This window comes from Cetorhinus maximus, chromosome 13 (genome assembly GCF_964194155.1).
Source record: "Cetorhinus maximus chromosome 13, sCetMax3.hap1.1, whole genome shotgun sequence".
NCBI classification, from domain to species: domain Eukaryota; kingdom Metazoa; phylum Chordata; class Chondrichthyes; order Lamniformes; family Cetorhinidae; genus Cetorhinus; species Cetorhinus maximus.
This window is the reverse complement of record NC_135891.1, coordinates 950,423-967,503: the sequence shown is the minus strand read 5'-3', so window position 1 is coordinate 967,503 and position 17,081 is coordinate 950,423. Positions and strand designations below refer to the sequence as shown.

Sequence of the window (17,081 nt, the reverse complement as noted above, 5' to 3'; positions counted from 1 at the left end):
CAGAAAGCAGGCTCTGATTTGAGCTCTCACTCCCTCAGATCGTGGTTGGCCAGCAGCATAAGGAGCTGCTTACAGACCCTTTGCCTTTTTTCCAGCGAGGAAAAGGTGGAGCCACAGTCCAAGTCTTTAAGGCATTGGATCCGCGACCTCACGAACGCGCCATGGGACCCGATGAGTTGCAGGTCAGGAGTTTGAAAGGTGATGCAGGAGCAGCAGGGGCCGAGGAGGCAGCCACTCCTGCATAGGACCTGGAGGGCCTCACCACTGGCTAAGGTGGTGTCGCCATAGCACCCAGAGCTACACCCACCCCTCTTGTTTTTGGTTGGAAGAGTCTGGGTGGGGTTAATGAAGCCTCCCCACCAGAAGTGGGAGAAAGAGTAAAGGACAATCAGGAAGGAGGAAGCTCACAGAAGCTTGATGGGTGTTTCACACTCAGTTGCGCAATGTTCTTTTCCAGGGGCAGGGGCAAGGGAAGGGAGGGTATCTTCACCTGGGTCAGCTAAAGCTTTCCCAGGCACAGTCCTCCAGTGATGGTATGAAAGAGTTAAGTTGGATGAAATCTTCACCTAGGCAGCTCCGAGTGACCCAGGCCAGGCAGCGCCGGGAATGTGCTGGGCTCTTAATGAGCTTTAATCAGGTCTCTTTGCAGCGCATACAAACATCTCAGCTCACTGAGGTGCTCGGTCCCTTCCTCCCCTTACCAATAGCAGCGGGTCCACAGGCACAATCACAAATGCAACACCCACCTCTGGACGTAAGTAAGACCTTTGTGTTGTTTTTATATCTTCTCCCTCTCTTGCAGTGGATGGTAATTAGTCCTGTAGCTATTGTCTCTAGGTATGGGGAGACAGGAGTGAGTAGTTTTACCCTTGATGGTAGTCTGCTTTCTCTCCCTCTCCCCTCCCTTGCTCGTTGCAGGCCTTAGGGCTCAGGCTTCAGGGGTAGCTGGAAAGCCTTTTGGTGGATTCAGAGTACTCCTGGAAGCTTTCTATAGAGGAATAAAAGGAAACTGCTCTTCTGCAGTTGGATTTAAATTGAAAAAAGGTTTTCTCAACCCACCCAATGGGTTGAAGTCACAGGCAGTGTAGGATAGAACTGTGCAATAAGTCTGCAACTCTTTCTCTCTCCTCCCTCTCTCTGGAGCCACTGACTTGTTCAGTCTCATAGCTCTCCACCCACTTCACCCATTGTCCCAGCTATCCCCTATTTATATTCTCTTAAAATAAACCAAATGATCAGTAAAATAAACTGAAACATGGGGTGACAGCCCCTGATGGGACACTGTAGCTAAAACAAAACGTCAAAGGAAACTTATTTAATCAAACTAAAATAAAATGGCAATGTACTCCAGCACCCCCCCTGCCATTGTCTTCCATGGATACTGGAGTTCTGGGAGCAATGGTGTCCAACTGTGTGCCTTGCCAGTAGAAAAACTGCAAGTACAGGTTGGTCAGAGGACAAGAACAGCTTCTCAACCTTTAGACAAAGCTTGAAACCATAATGAAAATATTACCTGAATTCACATTATTTGAACAAGCTATTTCTTCTTGGGCACCTGCTACAGTGCTGTCATATGGCCATATTCAAAAGGCTCCCCATTATCCTGAATTTCAGTAAGCATTTGCTTTGGCTCAGTAGTATCACTTAGCCACAGAATTGCTATAGTGCAGAAGGACGCCATTTGGCACATTGTGTCTGCACAGGTTCTCAAGTAGTTCACCTAGTGCCATTCTCCCACCTTCTCCCCATGACCCTGCATAATTTTCCTTTTCAGATAACAGTTTAATTCCCTTTTGAATGCTCCTATTGAGCCGGCCTCCACTACACTCTCAGGCAGTGCATTCCAGACCTTAATCACTCACCACATGTAAATGTTTTTCCTCCTATCGCCTTTGCTTCTTTTGCCAATTATTTTAAATCTGTGCTCTCTCATTCCCGATCCTTTCATGAGTAGGAACAGTTTCTCCCTATCTACTTTGTCCAGACCCCTCATGATTTTGTACACCTCTATCAAAATCTCCTCTCAGCCTTCTCTAAGGAAAAGAGTCTCAACTTCTCCAGTCTGTCTTCATAACTGTGGTTCCTCAATCCTGGAACCAATCTCGTGAATCTTTTCTGCATTCTCTCCAACACCTTGACATCCCTCCTCAAGTGTGGCGCCCAGAACTGGACACAGTACTCCAGCTGAGGCCAAACTGGTGTCTTATACAAGTTCAACATAACCTCCTTGCTCCTGTATTCTCTATCCCTATTAATAAAGCCTAGGATACTGTATGCTTTATTATCTGCTTTCTCAGCCTGTCCTTCCATCTTCAATGATTTATGCACATATTCACCCAGAGCCCTCTGCTCCTGCACCCGCTTTAGAATTGTACCCTTTATTTTATATTGTCTCTCCATGTTCTTCCCTACTAAAATGAATCAATTCACACTTCTCTTGAATGAACTTCATCTGCCATCTGTCTGCTCAGTCCACCAACTTGTCTATGTCCTTTTGAAGTTCTACACTATCCTCCTCACAGTTCACAATGCTCCCAAGTTTTGTATCACCCCTAAACTTTGAAATTGTGCCCTGGACACCAAAGTCTATTTATTAGCCTAGTTTATTACTTAGTTATTAATATATATCAAGAGCACAGGTTCCCAAACTGACCCCTGAAGAACTTTACTACGAAACCCCCTTCAGCCAAAGAAACGTCTATTAGCCACTACTCTGATTCCTGTCACTCAACCAATTTTGTATCCAGGTTGCTACTGTCCCTTTTATTCCACGAGCTATAACTTTGCTCATGGGTCTGTTGTGTGGCACTGTATCAGATACATTTTTGAAGTTTATGTACGCCACATCAACAGCATTGGTTTCATCAACCCTCTCTGTTAACTCTTCAAAAAGCTCAAGCAAGTTACTTAAACACGATTTTCCCTTAAGAAATCCATGCTGGCTTTCCTCAATTAACCCTCATTTCTCCATTTGTTCAGGACTTTGCATAATCTTGGCTGAATCTTCAATGCAGCAATATTGGAGGTGCTGTCTTTCGGATGAAATGTAAAAGATCCCATGGCGCTATTTGAAGAAGAGTTGGGGGAGTTCTGGCGTCCTGGTCAATATTTATATCAGTGCAGTGATGTCTCTTGTGTTCAATTAGCCACACATTGCATATTGGAATATGCGTAAGGGCTACTTGGATATCTTTTGCCCACAAAGAAGTTTGACGATGATATTGCAGCATTTGTTTTTGTGAGGGGCAGAGTGTCTAAGCTACATTTTGGTTAAAATATCATCCTTGGCTCAGTGGGTAGAACTCTTTCTCCACCCGAGTCAGAAGGTTATGGGTTCCACTTCAACAACTTGAGCTCATAATCATGGCTGACACTCCAGTGCAGTACTGAAGGAGTGCTGCACTGTTGGAGGTGCCATCTTTTGGATGAGATGTTAATCTGAAGCCCTGTCTACCTGCTCAAATCAATGTAAAGGTTTCAACAGCACAATTTGAAGCAGAGCAGGGGAGCTTTCCTCTGTATCCTAGGCCAACATTCATCCCTCAACTACCATCATGAAAAAATGGATTCATTGGCCATCTATTTCTTTGGCTGTTTGTGGGGCTGTGCTGTTTATAAATTGACTTTTGGCTATCTAATGACGGTGACTATTCTTCAGAACTTATGTATTAGCTGTGAAGCACTTTGGAACAAGATTTATGTAAAGACAATTTGTTTCTTAAAATCTTTTTGTTATGTTCTGGATGTTCAGCTAGGAGGAGCTATGGCACCACTGATAAAGGAGCTGGCAAGGTGGCTAGATGCAAACCCAGACTATGCTGTTGCGCCAGAGTGGGCAGAAATTGTGAAGCATTCGGTAAGTGCTCACACTGTGTAAAATAGCTCTAATGACTAGATGATATGTGAAAGGGCATTCATTTGCTTTTTTCCTGTGGTCAGGTGTTAGAAGCTTAGGCAGTTTGCAAGTTGTAGTATTGAACCATTAAGAGCAGGGAGGTTCCAAATTTTACACTGAAAAGTAGACTCCCTCCTGCTTGGAGTCACATTAAAGATTCTTAATTAAGTCTGGTCCTTAGTCTAAGGGCAGGAAAAATCAAACGTCAGAAGAGCTCTGTCGTAGGAATCCAGCCCTGGAGCTCTGTTGCGGGAATCCTAGAAAATGCATGGTCATGAATGTTTGGTAATGAGAGGATTAGGCTTGTCTGTGAAATGCCTGCACACTCCACCTGAGCTCAAATGTAATAAGTGTTCACAGGGACAAGCTCAAAACTCTGTCTTGCAAATTGCCTGAGCTTTCAATATCCAGCTACGTCAAAAAAAAAGGGACAAGCTACCCTGAACCTGATGAAACTGTACCCCAGTGTGGGCCAACCCTATAGGAAGGAAGCAAAGCAATAAGAGGAGGCCATTCAGTCCCTAGAGTCTGCTCCATCATTCTGATTTGATCATGGTTAATTTGTGCCTTTGCTCCATATTTCTTGATATCCTTAACCCAACAAAAATCCAGCTGATCTCAGTCTTAGCAGGGAGAAAAGTGCCATTACCCAGGGATGTGATGTTTGGTTTTGGTGCCACTGAGGACTGAGGCAGATCTCTTCCTAAGCATGTGTGATGCTGCTGAGTTTCCTTAAATCACTTTTCATTTTGTCTCTTCAGGGCTTTCTACCAGAGAGTAAGTTCAGTCGCATCCTGACTGAGCCTGTGGTGAAAGAGGCCGGCAGCAGAAAGAGGGGAAGGAGACCAAGGAGTGAAATGGCCAAGGCTGGCGGAGTTTTGACCGAGACCGCTACGGCAATGGGACCAATGTTAATGAATGGGCTCATTGCTGGGATGGATCTGGTGAGCTTGCAGAATCTCAGAAATATTCATAATCTTCAGCTAGCTGGGCTGATGGGATTTCCAGCTGGCTTTGCAGCAATCCCTTCTGGAGAGGATGGCAAGAGCAGCCTGAACATGTTGCCCATGATGCTCCCTGGGGTGGCTGGGATGTCACATGTGTTTGGCGTTGGAGGGTTGTTGAACAGCCCGTCAGTGGTATCAAGTACCAGCACTTCGAGCACATCTACCTTGACAATGAGTGCTTCTTCAAAAGTGGATAAAGGCAGCGAACAGAAGGGTAATGCTGCAGAGTCGATGAAACACGGAGAAGGTTCTTCGTCAGGAGATAAGCCTGGTCCGAGTTCATCTTTCCATGACTCTGGTGAAGCCAGAGTCACTACCAGCAACCCATTGTCCTTCAACCCATTCCTGCTGCACAGCATGCCCGCTGGCTTAATTTATCCATCTATGTTTCTTCCACATGGCATCGGTATGGCAATGCCTGGCTTTGCACAAGCTGGGCACTCTGAAGCGGAATGCACCGAGAGCCCAAAGAAGAAGAGGAAGAAAGCCAAGGAGGAGACTGCAAATGATGGGACTGAAACCAGCCCACAACAAACAACTGCTGAAGTGAGCACAGGAAAATCGACAGACTCCACTGCCGTGCAGGACAGTTCTGGGCAGGAGATTGAAAAAAACTCTGTAGATGGAACCCAGAATGCTGAGTAGAATTTGTATTTGCTTTTAGGTCAACTCTAGGTTTTCTTGATTTCAAAATTTAAACCATGTTTATGACCCCTTTTCTCCTGCCTGGTCTCTTTTGCCCCCACCCCGTGCTGTGTGCGGCTTAGGAACGTAAAGCACTCATATTAAATTCATCCATTGAGTTCATTTTTAATGTCATGTTTTAATTGGGTAGCCACAATCTCCACTCAGGAACTATGCTTCGATTGTTGTGTGGAGATTATGGTTGGCTGATCTTTGGGGAAGAGAGAGGTAGGGAGGCAAAAATGTGTTGATTCTCCATACACCATCCAAATATATCATGCGAGAGGATTGTCAACATTTTATTCAATGCCTCTTGCTCTAGTTTTGTCAGTATTTCACTTTTTTTTATAAAACCAAGTGGGGGGATTCTGTCAGCTTTAGCCCTCCTTGGCTGGTGAGATGGCGAGGGTTCATATGCTTGTCCTACCTTTACACAGTACCAGGAGTCGGTTGATGAGTGTGTTGTTAGGGGACGCAGTGTGGCTGTGTGTGTCACGGTCTAATAACCTCTAATAGGAGTGTGTATTTCATACAGTAGCTGTTCCACACTCTCGTACTATGTTAGAACAATTTGGAACTTCTGCTATTGGGGAAGGGGTGACTAAAAATTACAATGATGCCTCTTCAGGATCAATCCCTTTTGAATAGTTTGCAAATTAGACTTCTAAAAGATGCATTGAGTGCAAAGGTTTTAGAACAATTCTACGTATTTTTTATTGTATCTCTGAATTAAAGAACCGGTGGCTAAGCTTGACTCCTGAGACTGAATATAGTTGTGCTCAGTATCACTGGCACCCTCATCAAGCCACACATATGGTCCAATATCGGGTAAGGTAAAGTTGGTAACCCTGTGTGACACCCTGCTCATTGTGTTTCTTTGAGCCAAGGAGATGTATAAATACAGGTCCCCTGATCTACAAAGATGAACCGATGCTGTGAAACTCCAGCTACAGATCAGGTTAGTTGGCTTTAATTAGTATCAGTTGAAGATCATCAGTTATTCAACTAACTTTGAGATGATTGCTGGATATGGCACCTTGCTTTGCCTTTGTCTACTATCAACAACCAGAATCAGTACCAGTTCTGACCTTGTATCTGCTCATCGCACCAATATGCCAGCCATCCTGTGCTGGCTAAATATACCTGCTGCAGGATTTCATCTCGCTTTCTTCCCCCACCCCTCCCCCCAAAAATAGTCATCTAATTAATTTCAGTCCTTCCAAATCTGCAGGACAGCATTTTAGAATATAAAGCCTTAGCTTCCCAGAATGTGAAGCCCAAAAAAAAAGTGAGGTCTTGGGACATTAGTTTCCCTATAGTGAGGAAAGATTCTGATTCCTGCTGTAGTCATTTTGTGTCATTATAAGGTTAAGCACAGGATGTGAGAGTGGAAGATGAGCTTTTCCTGTTGCAGTATAACACTTTTGAGGATTTTAATTTAGTTTTATGAGGGGTTGGGAGAGAAGACAAAATTAATAATTCCCAGAAATACCTTTTTGCCATTCTTTTAGTCTTTAGTTTAGTTAAAACTTAGTGAACTGTATCAATAAATTGTTTTTTAAAAAAAACATTTTTAAAAAGAGGGTCACCAAGGACCAGTGTGCTTGATCACTCATTCTGAATCCAGATCTTTGCCCAGTTCACTATCATTTGGTCCATTGTTCCAAGGTGGGTGGCAGTGTAAACGCAGCCCGTTAGTTTGGATGGGACAATGTACCAAGTAACATTGACAGTGGCAATATGCATTGTGTTAGTCGATACTTGATAAATTGCCCCTATCTTCATCTCACCCCCAATTTTTGCCAAGAAGATGCCCGATTGCAGTGTAATTGTGGCTGATAACAGATAGGGAGACCCTGTAAAAAGGTGATATCACAGTAGCAGCATGTTTTGAATGAGTTTTTAACTCTCTCAGCTCCCTTCCCCTTGCCCTTTCCTTCCTTTTCCCTTAATGTTTTTGACAATACCAGCAGACTGGCGCAGCAGGTGGACACTGTAGCTTCTGTTAAACCAAGTGAAGTCTCCTGGAGCTGAGCATTACACCGGGTCCTGACTGAACTTAGACATGAAGCTTTTAATTGATGGTTTATTTCCAAAGGGAATATCAAAGTCTCGAAGTATTCACAAAGTTGACTGTCCACTGAAGTTTTTTTTTAAAACAAGTGTTGATTTTCATTTTCTTTACTGTTACAACCTTACGTAAGTTATGGATTTGTACCAAGGTCCAAATGTTGAGTCATATATTTCGTTATTGCATTATTTATTCATCTGTTGTATGTCAATGTGTTTTTTTATTATATATAATAATTATTCTGAATCACTAACTATAAAATTCTGACTCTTTTTTTTACCTTGAAGATGAGCAAATGGTTTTTGAAATCTGCATGGCAAATTCAGCAGTTAGAAGTCTGAAAAAGTTATTTCTAATAATTTACAGAAACTTTATCAGTGAGCTTTTTTCCCCGCCCAAAAGAGCACTGTGTTTATTGAGAAAATGTCCCATCTGTTGGTCTGCACTGAGTTCTGATAACCCAGAATCACTTATTAAAAAAATCTCTGCCAAGTCTTGCATTGTACAAGGTTGCCCTCAGTTAATTATATAAACTGGTGTTTAACCATGACTTGTCCACTAAAAGGCAAAGATTCAATTTAGTTCCATGATAGATATTTAATTATGGTCAAAATGAATCTGACATGGCTATGAATCCTGGGAATATGGGCCAGTAAAATGCTCCACCAATGGCACTGAAATATAACACTGAGGCTGGATGGGGGTGGGGGAAGGAGGAGAAGAGTTCAAGGCATCAGAATTCTGGTGGCGATACAGTATTGTCCGACTCCCCACCCGCCCAACACACCCACACACAAACACATGCACATGCACTTTCACCTCCCAGCACCCCTGTTGCATCCTGCTACCCTCTTGACCATCTGTTAGTAACAACCTTGTAGCTGCTCTTTCCCTATTTTGGATCATGTTATTGGAAATCACCTGCAAGTAGTTGGAAATTTACACCAAGCAAAGTAAGAGGAGTGTGATGTATCATGATAGAGAGCATATGTAGACACCACCAAGCACTTAATAGTTTTTACTCTCTGGTCAGTCATCGTGGAGAGACACAAGTTACCCTTGTATTAGTTAATATTTTCAAGGTACTTGTAGTATAAGTTTGGAGTCAGTTGAAGCTTATCTTCGTAATGTGAAACAGTTTCTGAAACAATGTTTTATAGTTCCGATTAATGGGCAGTTGGCATGGTGAAGTGCCCTAGGATAATGCAATGGATGGGACCCTGTGGCAGGTAATGCAGCAGCATGGTTTAGCTATTGTTGGGACTGATTTTAGGGAGGTGTTGGCTTGCAGTATGACCCTGACTGGCACATTTGAAGTGATGGTAAAGTGGCAGCATCAGAGCTGGAGGGGACAGGATTAATTTCCTCACTCCTTAGTCCTTAGATTTGAGGGGAGTAGCAAAGCACAGATTCTGATATCTTCCTGTGGGAAAAATTCAGGCTGTACTTGTTTGGTCACCATTTTGCTCCTTCTAGTGACTTGCCAGAAGGGCTTTGGTAGTGGCCCGGTTTCAGGTAGTCTTGAAGTTGAAATTTGACGTAAGCTTTAAAAATGGAGAGGAAACAAGTATCCATCATTGAAGGAGTAAAATGATCCTTTTGAACTAGTGGGATAGGAAAGATATGCCAACATTAGTTACTGATGATTAAATGATTTGGCTATTATTTTGTTTCTCTCATATTATAAGCTTGTGTGAACAACAAAGGCCAGTGCCTACATTGGGGCTGGGTGGGGGAATCTGTAACGAGGCTTATAGTTTGCTGACAAAGACCATTAATCGCATCCTGCCAATCACAGTTCATTTCCTTTATCTCTATTCTCTTGATTTTTTCAGTGCAGTACTGAGGGAATACTGCATTGTTGGAGGTGCCATGTTTTGGATTAGATGTTAAACTGAGTCCCCATCTTCCTTTTCAGGAAGATGCGGTAGATTCTGTGACACTATTCGAAGAAGATGACCAGAATGTTCTCCCCAGTGTCCTGGCCAATATTTATTGCTCAAACAATATTACTTTGCAAAGAAAATTTATCTAGTTATCTGTGGGATCTTGCTGTGCTGAAATTGACTGTCATATTTCTTTACAACATTCCCTACAGATCTCCAAGCGTTTTGGAAACCTCTGAGGCTGTGAAGGCACTATATAAATGAAAGTTCTTTCTTTCTACCTCCAACCATTACCAACCCATGTTACAAGGTTGTCTTCAATTCAATGTGCTTTTATATTGGTTGCTTAACCTCCTTATTGGAACCTTATCACCTGTCTTCTGGAAGTCTATACAGACAACATCCAAATACACTCCCATATTCAGCATACTGGTGACCTAAGACATGGCCTATTCTTCACAAATCCATGCTGACTCTTATTGGAGAGAAAGAAAGACTTGTTTTTCTACAGCGCCTTTCACAACCTCAAGATGCTCCAAAGTGCTTTACAGACAATGAAGTGTAGTCACTGTTGAAATGTGGCAGCTTAATTTGCACATAGTAAAATCCCAAGAACAGCAGTGATAATGATTAGGTAATCTGTTTTAGTGACGTTGATTTGAGGAATAAATATTGGCCAGAACCCTGGGAAAACTCCCCTGTTCTTCAAATAGTGTCATGGAATCTTATACACCTGTGTGAGAGAGCAGACAAGGCCTCTGTTAACATCTCATCTGAAAATACAGCATTCATTCAACAGTGCAACTCTCCCTCAGTACTACACTGGAGTGCCAGCCTAGGTTAACCTCCTAACTTGGGTGAAAATGCTGCCACCCAAGTCATAGCTGTAATGACTTGTCCAATTGCTCTGTCATTGGTTGATTCCAGTAACATTCCTATAATTGATGTTAAACTGACAGGTCTGTGGTTACTTGATTTGTTCCTTAAATAATTTGTAAGTTTTCAATTCAAAGGCATAATTCCTGAATCTAGAGAGATTTGGAAAACTGTGACTAAGACATATAAAATTTCTCTCATTTCTTTTAATATCTGGGAGGAAAAAGCCATCTCACCTAGAGATTTGTGTCTCTTAAGTCCTATTATGCACTACAATATTATACTTGTTTTGAATCCACCAAATTTCTCCCCTTGACTTGTTTTCAGGTTCCCTTGTACTGCTGTTCCCTTTGTCCTGTTCTTCCACTATGAAATGGTATACAAAGCATTGATTTGACGTAACTGCCATTTCCTTATTGTCCAGTGTAGTCTTGCCAACTTTAATGGACCCTGATTCCCATTACATCTCTTAATAAATTTATAAAACTTTCTTAGCTTTGATATTCCTTGCAAATTTCTTTATCATAGTCTTTTATTGCACCTCATTACTTCCTTTACATTTCTTTGTTACTTTTTATAGCTCTGCTGGATATCCACTTTGCATTTGTAGCATCCCTTCCTTCTTGCCTTATTTGTTAGCCATAGTTGCATTACCACATAGGTAGATTCTTTGGCTTTTAGAGGATCATACAAAATACTTTTAATACTTCCCACTGTTTGGTCCCTTGTCCAAATGGCTATTCATGGTAAGATTAAGGCTTTTTGTCATGCTCTTTTATCAAGTGTTAGGTGTGGCTTGGGTGATAGCACGTTCATCTCTGAGTCAGAAGGTTGTGGGTTCACGTCCTGGAGTAGCATGTAAATCAAGGCTGGCACTTCTGTGCAGCATTCATTGAGTGAGTGCTGCACTGTCAGGGGCACTGTCTTTTAGGTGAGACATTAAGTTGAGGCCCCACAGCCTTGTATCATCCTGCTATTGGCAGCCAAACAACCTGATTGCTTGTAATGGTCTTCCTCTTTTGCTAGTGCCCAACAGTGTTGCACTGAGCGACGTAGTGCTAGGTGTGTTTTGAGTGTGTTTGGAGCACTGAAATAAAAACAGAAAATGCTCCAAAAGCTCAGCGGGTCTGGCAGCATCTGTGGAGAGAGAAACAGAGTTAACGTTTCAAGTCCATATGACTGTTCTAGAAGAATATGGACTCGAAACATTTTTCTGTTTTTGCTTCAGATTTTCAACATCCGCAGTATTTTGCTTTTTTCTTAGTGTTTGGAGCATTGTTTAGTTTCCTGCTCACATCCGTCTCGAGTGTGGAAAAGCAGAGTTTATTGCACTTCAGTTCCTGGTGAAAATTCCAAAGAGGAGATTAAATGGGCTGATTAATCATGAGAAACTTTGATGGGCAGTTACATAGTGAATTATGGCACCGACGGAGGTCATTTGACTCATCAAGTCCATACCTGCTCCTCACGGAGCATTACAATCAGTCCCACTTCATTGCTCAGTCCTGCAAGTTTATTTTCTTCAAGTGCCTATATAATTTCTTTTTGAAATCATTGATCGTTTCCACCTCTAGCACAATTGTGGGCAGCGTGTTCCAGGCCATTACTACTCACTTCATAAAAAAAGTTCTTCCTCACAGTTACCCCCTGCATCTCTTGCCCAAAATCTTAATTCTGTGTCCCCCTAGTCCTTGTACAATCAGCCAGTGGGAAGAGTTTTTCCTTGACTACCTTATCTAAGCCTGAGATAATCTTGTACACCTCGATCAAATTTCCCCATAATCTTCTTTGCTTTAAGGAGATCGCCCCCAGCCTTTCCAACCTAAACATGTAACTAACCCCTCACCCCGCCCCATCCCTGGAGCCATTCTGGTAAATCTGCTCTGTATCCTCTCAAAGATCTTGACATCTTGCCTAAAGCGTGGTGACCAGAACTGGATGCAATACTCTATATAGCATTTATATAGTGTCTTTCACGACCATCAAAGTGCTTTAAGCCAATGAAGTGTAGTATACTTTCTGAAGTGTAGTCACTGTTGTACATATAGGTTCAGCATGACCTCCCTGCTTTGGTACTCAATGTCTCTCTTTGTGAAGCCCAAGATGCCATATGCTTTCCTAACCATTCTCAATATGTCCTGCCATCTTTACAGATCGATGCACGTGCACCCCCAGGTCCCCTCTTCCTGCACACTCTTTAGATTTGTGCCATTAAGTCCATATAGACTCTCCTTATCCCTTCTGCCAAAATGCATCACTTCTCACTTCCTTGTATTAAATCCCATTTTCCACTTGTCCGCCCCTTCTGCTAGCCTATCTATGTCCTGTTGCATGCAATTTGTATCATCCTCGCTGTTTAGCACTCCTCCAAGTTTGGTATCATCGCCAAATTTTGAAATTTTACTCTGTATTCCAAGATCCAAGTCATTTATGTACAGCAAGAAAAAAAGCAATGGTCCTAGCACCAACCTTTGGGGAACGTTACTGTCTACCACCCTCCAGTCCAAAAAACAACCATCTACCATGCCTCCCTGCTTCCTGCCCTTAAGCCAATTTTTTATCCAATTGCACACTGGCCTTCCTTGAAGCCAAGGTGCAACTCTGGTGCTACAAGGCCACTTGGAGTGGAGTTATTTGCATCTAGTGAGCTTTTCCTGGTGCTAAAAATTCATCAGTGTGGTTCATTTGTTGGTGCCAGAATTTGGTAGTGTTTTTGGCTATTTGGCATTGGGTGCAAAAGATAGTGACAGACCCAACCCCAATCGCACAGCTTAACTGAGGCAAATAATGCTCTTTGCTTTTGAGAGTAGCCTTTTTGGTTTGAGCAGATCAACAGATGGGAGTTAAGTCTCTATAACATAATAGCTCTTACTGCACAGACTTTGCATTTCCTGCTACAAGAATCTTAACACTAAAATCTTTGCAAAGAGAAAGAACAGTGAAAACTCACAAAGCATTCCTGCTTGTAGACAATTAGCCCTTTAATTATCTATGTGCAATGATAAGTGCAGCTTGTGTTTTTTTGAGTGAACAATGAACCTTGAGAATTTGATGAGGATGTACCGACTTCAGGGAGCCACCTTGAGTCAAACCTGAGGTCCTTTTACTTGAAACCAGCAAAAAAATCTTACTTAAGATCAATTGTCTAAAGTGTCATGCAATTGCAATCTCTAATTAAATCAGTCCCCTAATATCATCATTCTTTTTGCTCTTTATGGTAAATTGACTAAAAGCTGATTGAAAAAACTATTAGACATCTAGTAAAAGAATCGTGGGGGTGGAACATGTCAATAAGCAGAACCAGACCAGGGCAAATAAATTGTAGTCTTTAAAGCTATGTGTGTAACATGAGGTTACATTTATACCACAAGGCAAGCTGTATATTATGGGTAAACGAGCACAAATTGTGAGCGGTAAGAGATGGGCTACATATCACAAGGTCAAACCTTTTGTAAATATACAAATATACTTGACACTCTATTTAAAACGCAGAGGGACTCTAGAGAATTATAGCAATAAATTAGAGAACTGTTATGTGTTGTATAAAGAATTTGTGAAGTATATTTCTGTTCCTCTGTTCATTTCAGTCGGCTTTGTTTTATACTAAGGCCACCCTAGAATAATGAGTGAAAAAAAATTTAAAACTTTAGAACTTCTTAGATACTGAACACTCTGTTACACAATGGCAGTGGAAAGTGAAACTAGACTGTGTGTAGTTTCTCCTATTTATCTTTTTAATTTGTTGAGTTTTACTTTTTTTAATTGGTATGCCTTTTGTGTAATTTATATATAGGTGTACAGACTATACAGGTCACTGAGAGCAGTTTCCCTTTGAGAGACGTTTTTAGTTTGATGTACCAATTTTATTTGGATCAAATAGCAGCATTGAAAGACGAGACCCATGTAGACGGACCCATTTAATCAAAGATTTTAAATGTTCAGTGTTCATGAAAGGTTTGTGTGTTCTTGTTACCTTGTGCTAACCACCCAGAAATAGCTGGGAGAGTCAGAGTTAGTTTCTAACTGCACCCGTGTAAGTGTGCTTCTTGTTTCTGGAAGGGGTGGAGAAGTATGTCAAGCCTTTAATACAAGGTGTGAAGCTGGAATGTAAATCTTCAGCCATTTTTAAAGCATTGCATATTGAACTGGAGTTGGAGAAAAAATTATTTACGGGAGGAATTGCCCAAAAAAACGTGTTTTTAAATGTACCTGCTTCACCTCTTTCTATCTGACTGATGTAGGTCTGCAGTGTTTACACTCCAATCTCAGTGATACACACACATTCTATCTACCAAATGCTAACTGGCAATGGACTTTGTTATCCAACACCCACACCCACATGTTGATTTCTAAGTGATTTCTATTTTCTTTTTCCCCACATCTCAAAACTAAGGTTTCCATCCCTCATTGTGAAATAAGCATTGCTTCACTACGAATGCTAAGGGGGTCCTGCAGATCATACTGGCAAGTAACAGCATCATGATGTAGTTTGTCTATGATGGAATATTCCACTTAGTCCTGTTTTTTTTTTCCCGTCAAGCATTTCCGGTAACCTGGCATTAGGTACAAACTGTTCAGTGATGATTCAAGCACTGTGTTTTATTAACTTTTGTTTCCACTGTTGTTTCCATTGTGTCGGAAACAGAATAAAATTTAACTATCAATAAAAAAAAAAGAAATGGAAGTTGGTAACTTTTATATTTTAGATGTCTTAATTTATGAATAATAGATTAGTACACCCTGTCTGTGTTGTACAGCAGTTCTCAAGACCACACTGTTCCGATCTTCATGAATGACTGCCTCCTTTACCTAAAAGGTTGTCTCCAAACCCACAGACCCTAGTTTCATATTCCAGAATGGCTATCAGCTGAACTTACCTGCTATAGTTAACGAAAAACTTTGCCTGTTCTCAGTCAAAGTCAATAGGTCGAATACCTCGAGTGTAATATCTTCTGTCTAGTGTGGTTTAGGGAAAGGGTGACCTCAATATTGCTTATCCTGCCATTTTGTGTGATTGACGATCATGGTTGGTCATGAACAAGCCAGTGGCCATTGTTACTGTCCTATCAGCTAGCTGTGTGACAGAGTTCCCTAACAGGAAGGGGAATTGAACAAGAATATTACAGTGACAGTTGCCCAGTAGCTTAACTCAAGATGCTTGCTTTTTATTCCTGTCATTGGATGATTTTCAAATCTACCAGCAGAATTTTCTTCCCCCCGTTTGATCCAGGCCACTAGTTGGAGCTGGCTTCCAAAAGCAAGAGCATCAAGGCTTTGGATTTGAAGAGTAATGCAAGGCTCCTGTGGTTAAAAAATGCTTCTTCCTATTGTGCTTTCCCCTATCTCCACTAATGGGAACTCATGGCACCCTGGCATGGATTCCCTCTGTTCTCAATCACTTCATCATCTTTCCTATTCTTAAAACTAAGCCTTAGAAGACATGACATTTGTTTTCAGATTTAGTTGTGATACAATGCTGAGTACTGGGAACCTCATATTTTGTATCAGTATCCCCTGAGCCTACTAATATGATTGCTCTTGTGTTTAAATACTGTACCTGACTTGTTGAAAGCCTCATTAAAATGTTAATGACCCAGCATCGAGCAGTGTTGATGTCTGAGGTCATGCAAGAGTTCCCATCTTGTTTGCTAAGTGGAAGGATGCCTGAAGACCAGCCATTGAAGTGGGGTTTTTTGTATTTGAGACTATAACTGGTTTCTTTCAGACTTGCCTGTGACAGGAACTAGGAGCCATTTGGGTTCACCTGTGACCCTCGACAGTCTTGTTGTACCTGGCTATGTAACATTGCCACAGCTGGAATTCAGTATTCTGCTCTCCCTCTTACTCTTCAGTAATGGAAAGTAAGGTAATGATTTTGGGAGGCAGGTTTTCCTCTGAATGATGGAATCTGTAGTTTCAGCATAAATAGTAATCTTGTTTCTCCTTTGAGGAGGTGCCTACTTTCACAGTGCTGCCCAGTCTGGAAGATATGTTTTCAGAAACTTGTCATGTAGGATATTACTGGCACACATTTTCATTCCATTGCCCTCTAGTGATTTGTGTTGGAGTGTTCATGAAGGTGCACCTGAGCAAGGCACTTGGATTAAAGCATTTGGGTACAAGTTAATAAATACTAACTTGCACTGTAAAGAACTTTATGGTCTCCAACACCTGGGTCAGTGGCTCAATTTTATATTGTTACATCTTTGCTCCAAAGAGAATGATCAGTTTTATTAAATATCTTCAGTACAGTATTTAAGTTATGTTGGTCTGTGACTTCATTTAGATAGGAATAGGAGGCCATTTAATCCCTTGAGACCCTGTTCTGCCACGCAATTAGACAATAGCTTAACTGTATCTCAACTTTCTACTCTGCACTGTGCACCCATTGACCTTTAAGGCCTGAAGTTTGATGGAGTTATAGTTAATATTCACTAAGTTTCTCTCTGGTAGTAAGTGATGACCATGGAGGATGGGCATCCCAGTGTATCTGGGGATGGATATCATTGGGGAGAGGTGAGGTGATGCAGGCAGTGGGCCATGAGAAGGAGCAGGTTGATGATGATTTGTACCCTCAGTATCAATATTTTTTTTCATTCACAGGCTGCTGGTTGACTGCAGCCTGTTCCCTATTGGCAAACTGTCATGTCATGCTATATAAC

The 17,081-nt window shown here is 41.8% G+C and overlaps 1 protein-coding gene and 1 long non-coding RNA gene across 4 annotated transcripts in view; both read left to right on the top strand.

The window, feature by feature from the left end:
* chd6 (chromodomain helicase DNA binding protein 6) overlaps positions 1-6,334 on the top strand; it is a 248,364-nt gene extending 242,030 nt beyond the window's left edge. For all 3 annotated transcript variants that reach the window (XM_078554815.1, XM_078554814.1, XM_078554813.1), the window contains 2 exons: positions 3,752-3,856; positions 4,657-6,334. In XM_078554815.1, coding sequence (XP_078410941.1) covers positions 3,752-3,856; positions 4,657-5,547 — 996 coding nt within the window. In that variant the 3' untranslated portion in view covers positions 5,548-6,334. The remainder of the gene's footprint in view (positions 1-3,751; positions 3,857-4,656) is intronic.
* Positions 6,335-9,987: 3,653 nt separating this feature from the next.
* On the top strand, positions 9,988-15,115 carry LOC144688368 (uncharacterized). The gene is made up of 2 exons (XR_013578401.1): positions 9,988-11,315; positions 11,351-15,115. It is a non-coding gene; the product is annotated as an uncharacterized LOC144688368 (long non-coding RNA).
* Positions 15,116-17,081: the final 1,966 nt, after the last annotated feature.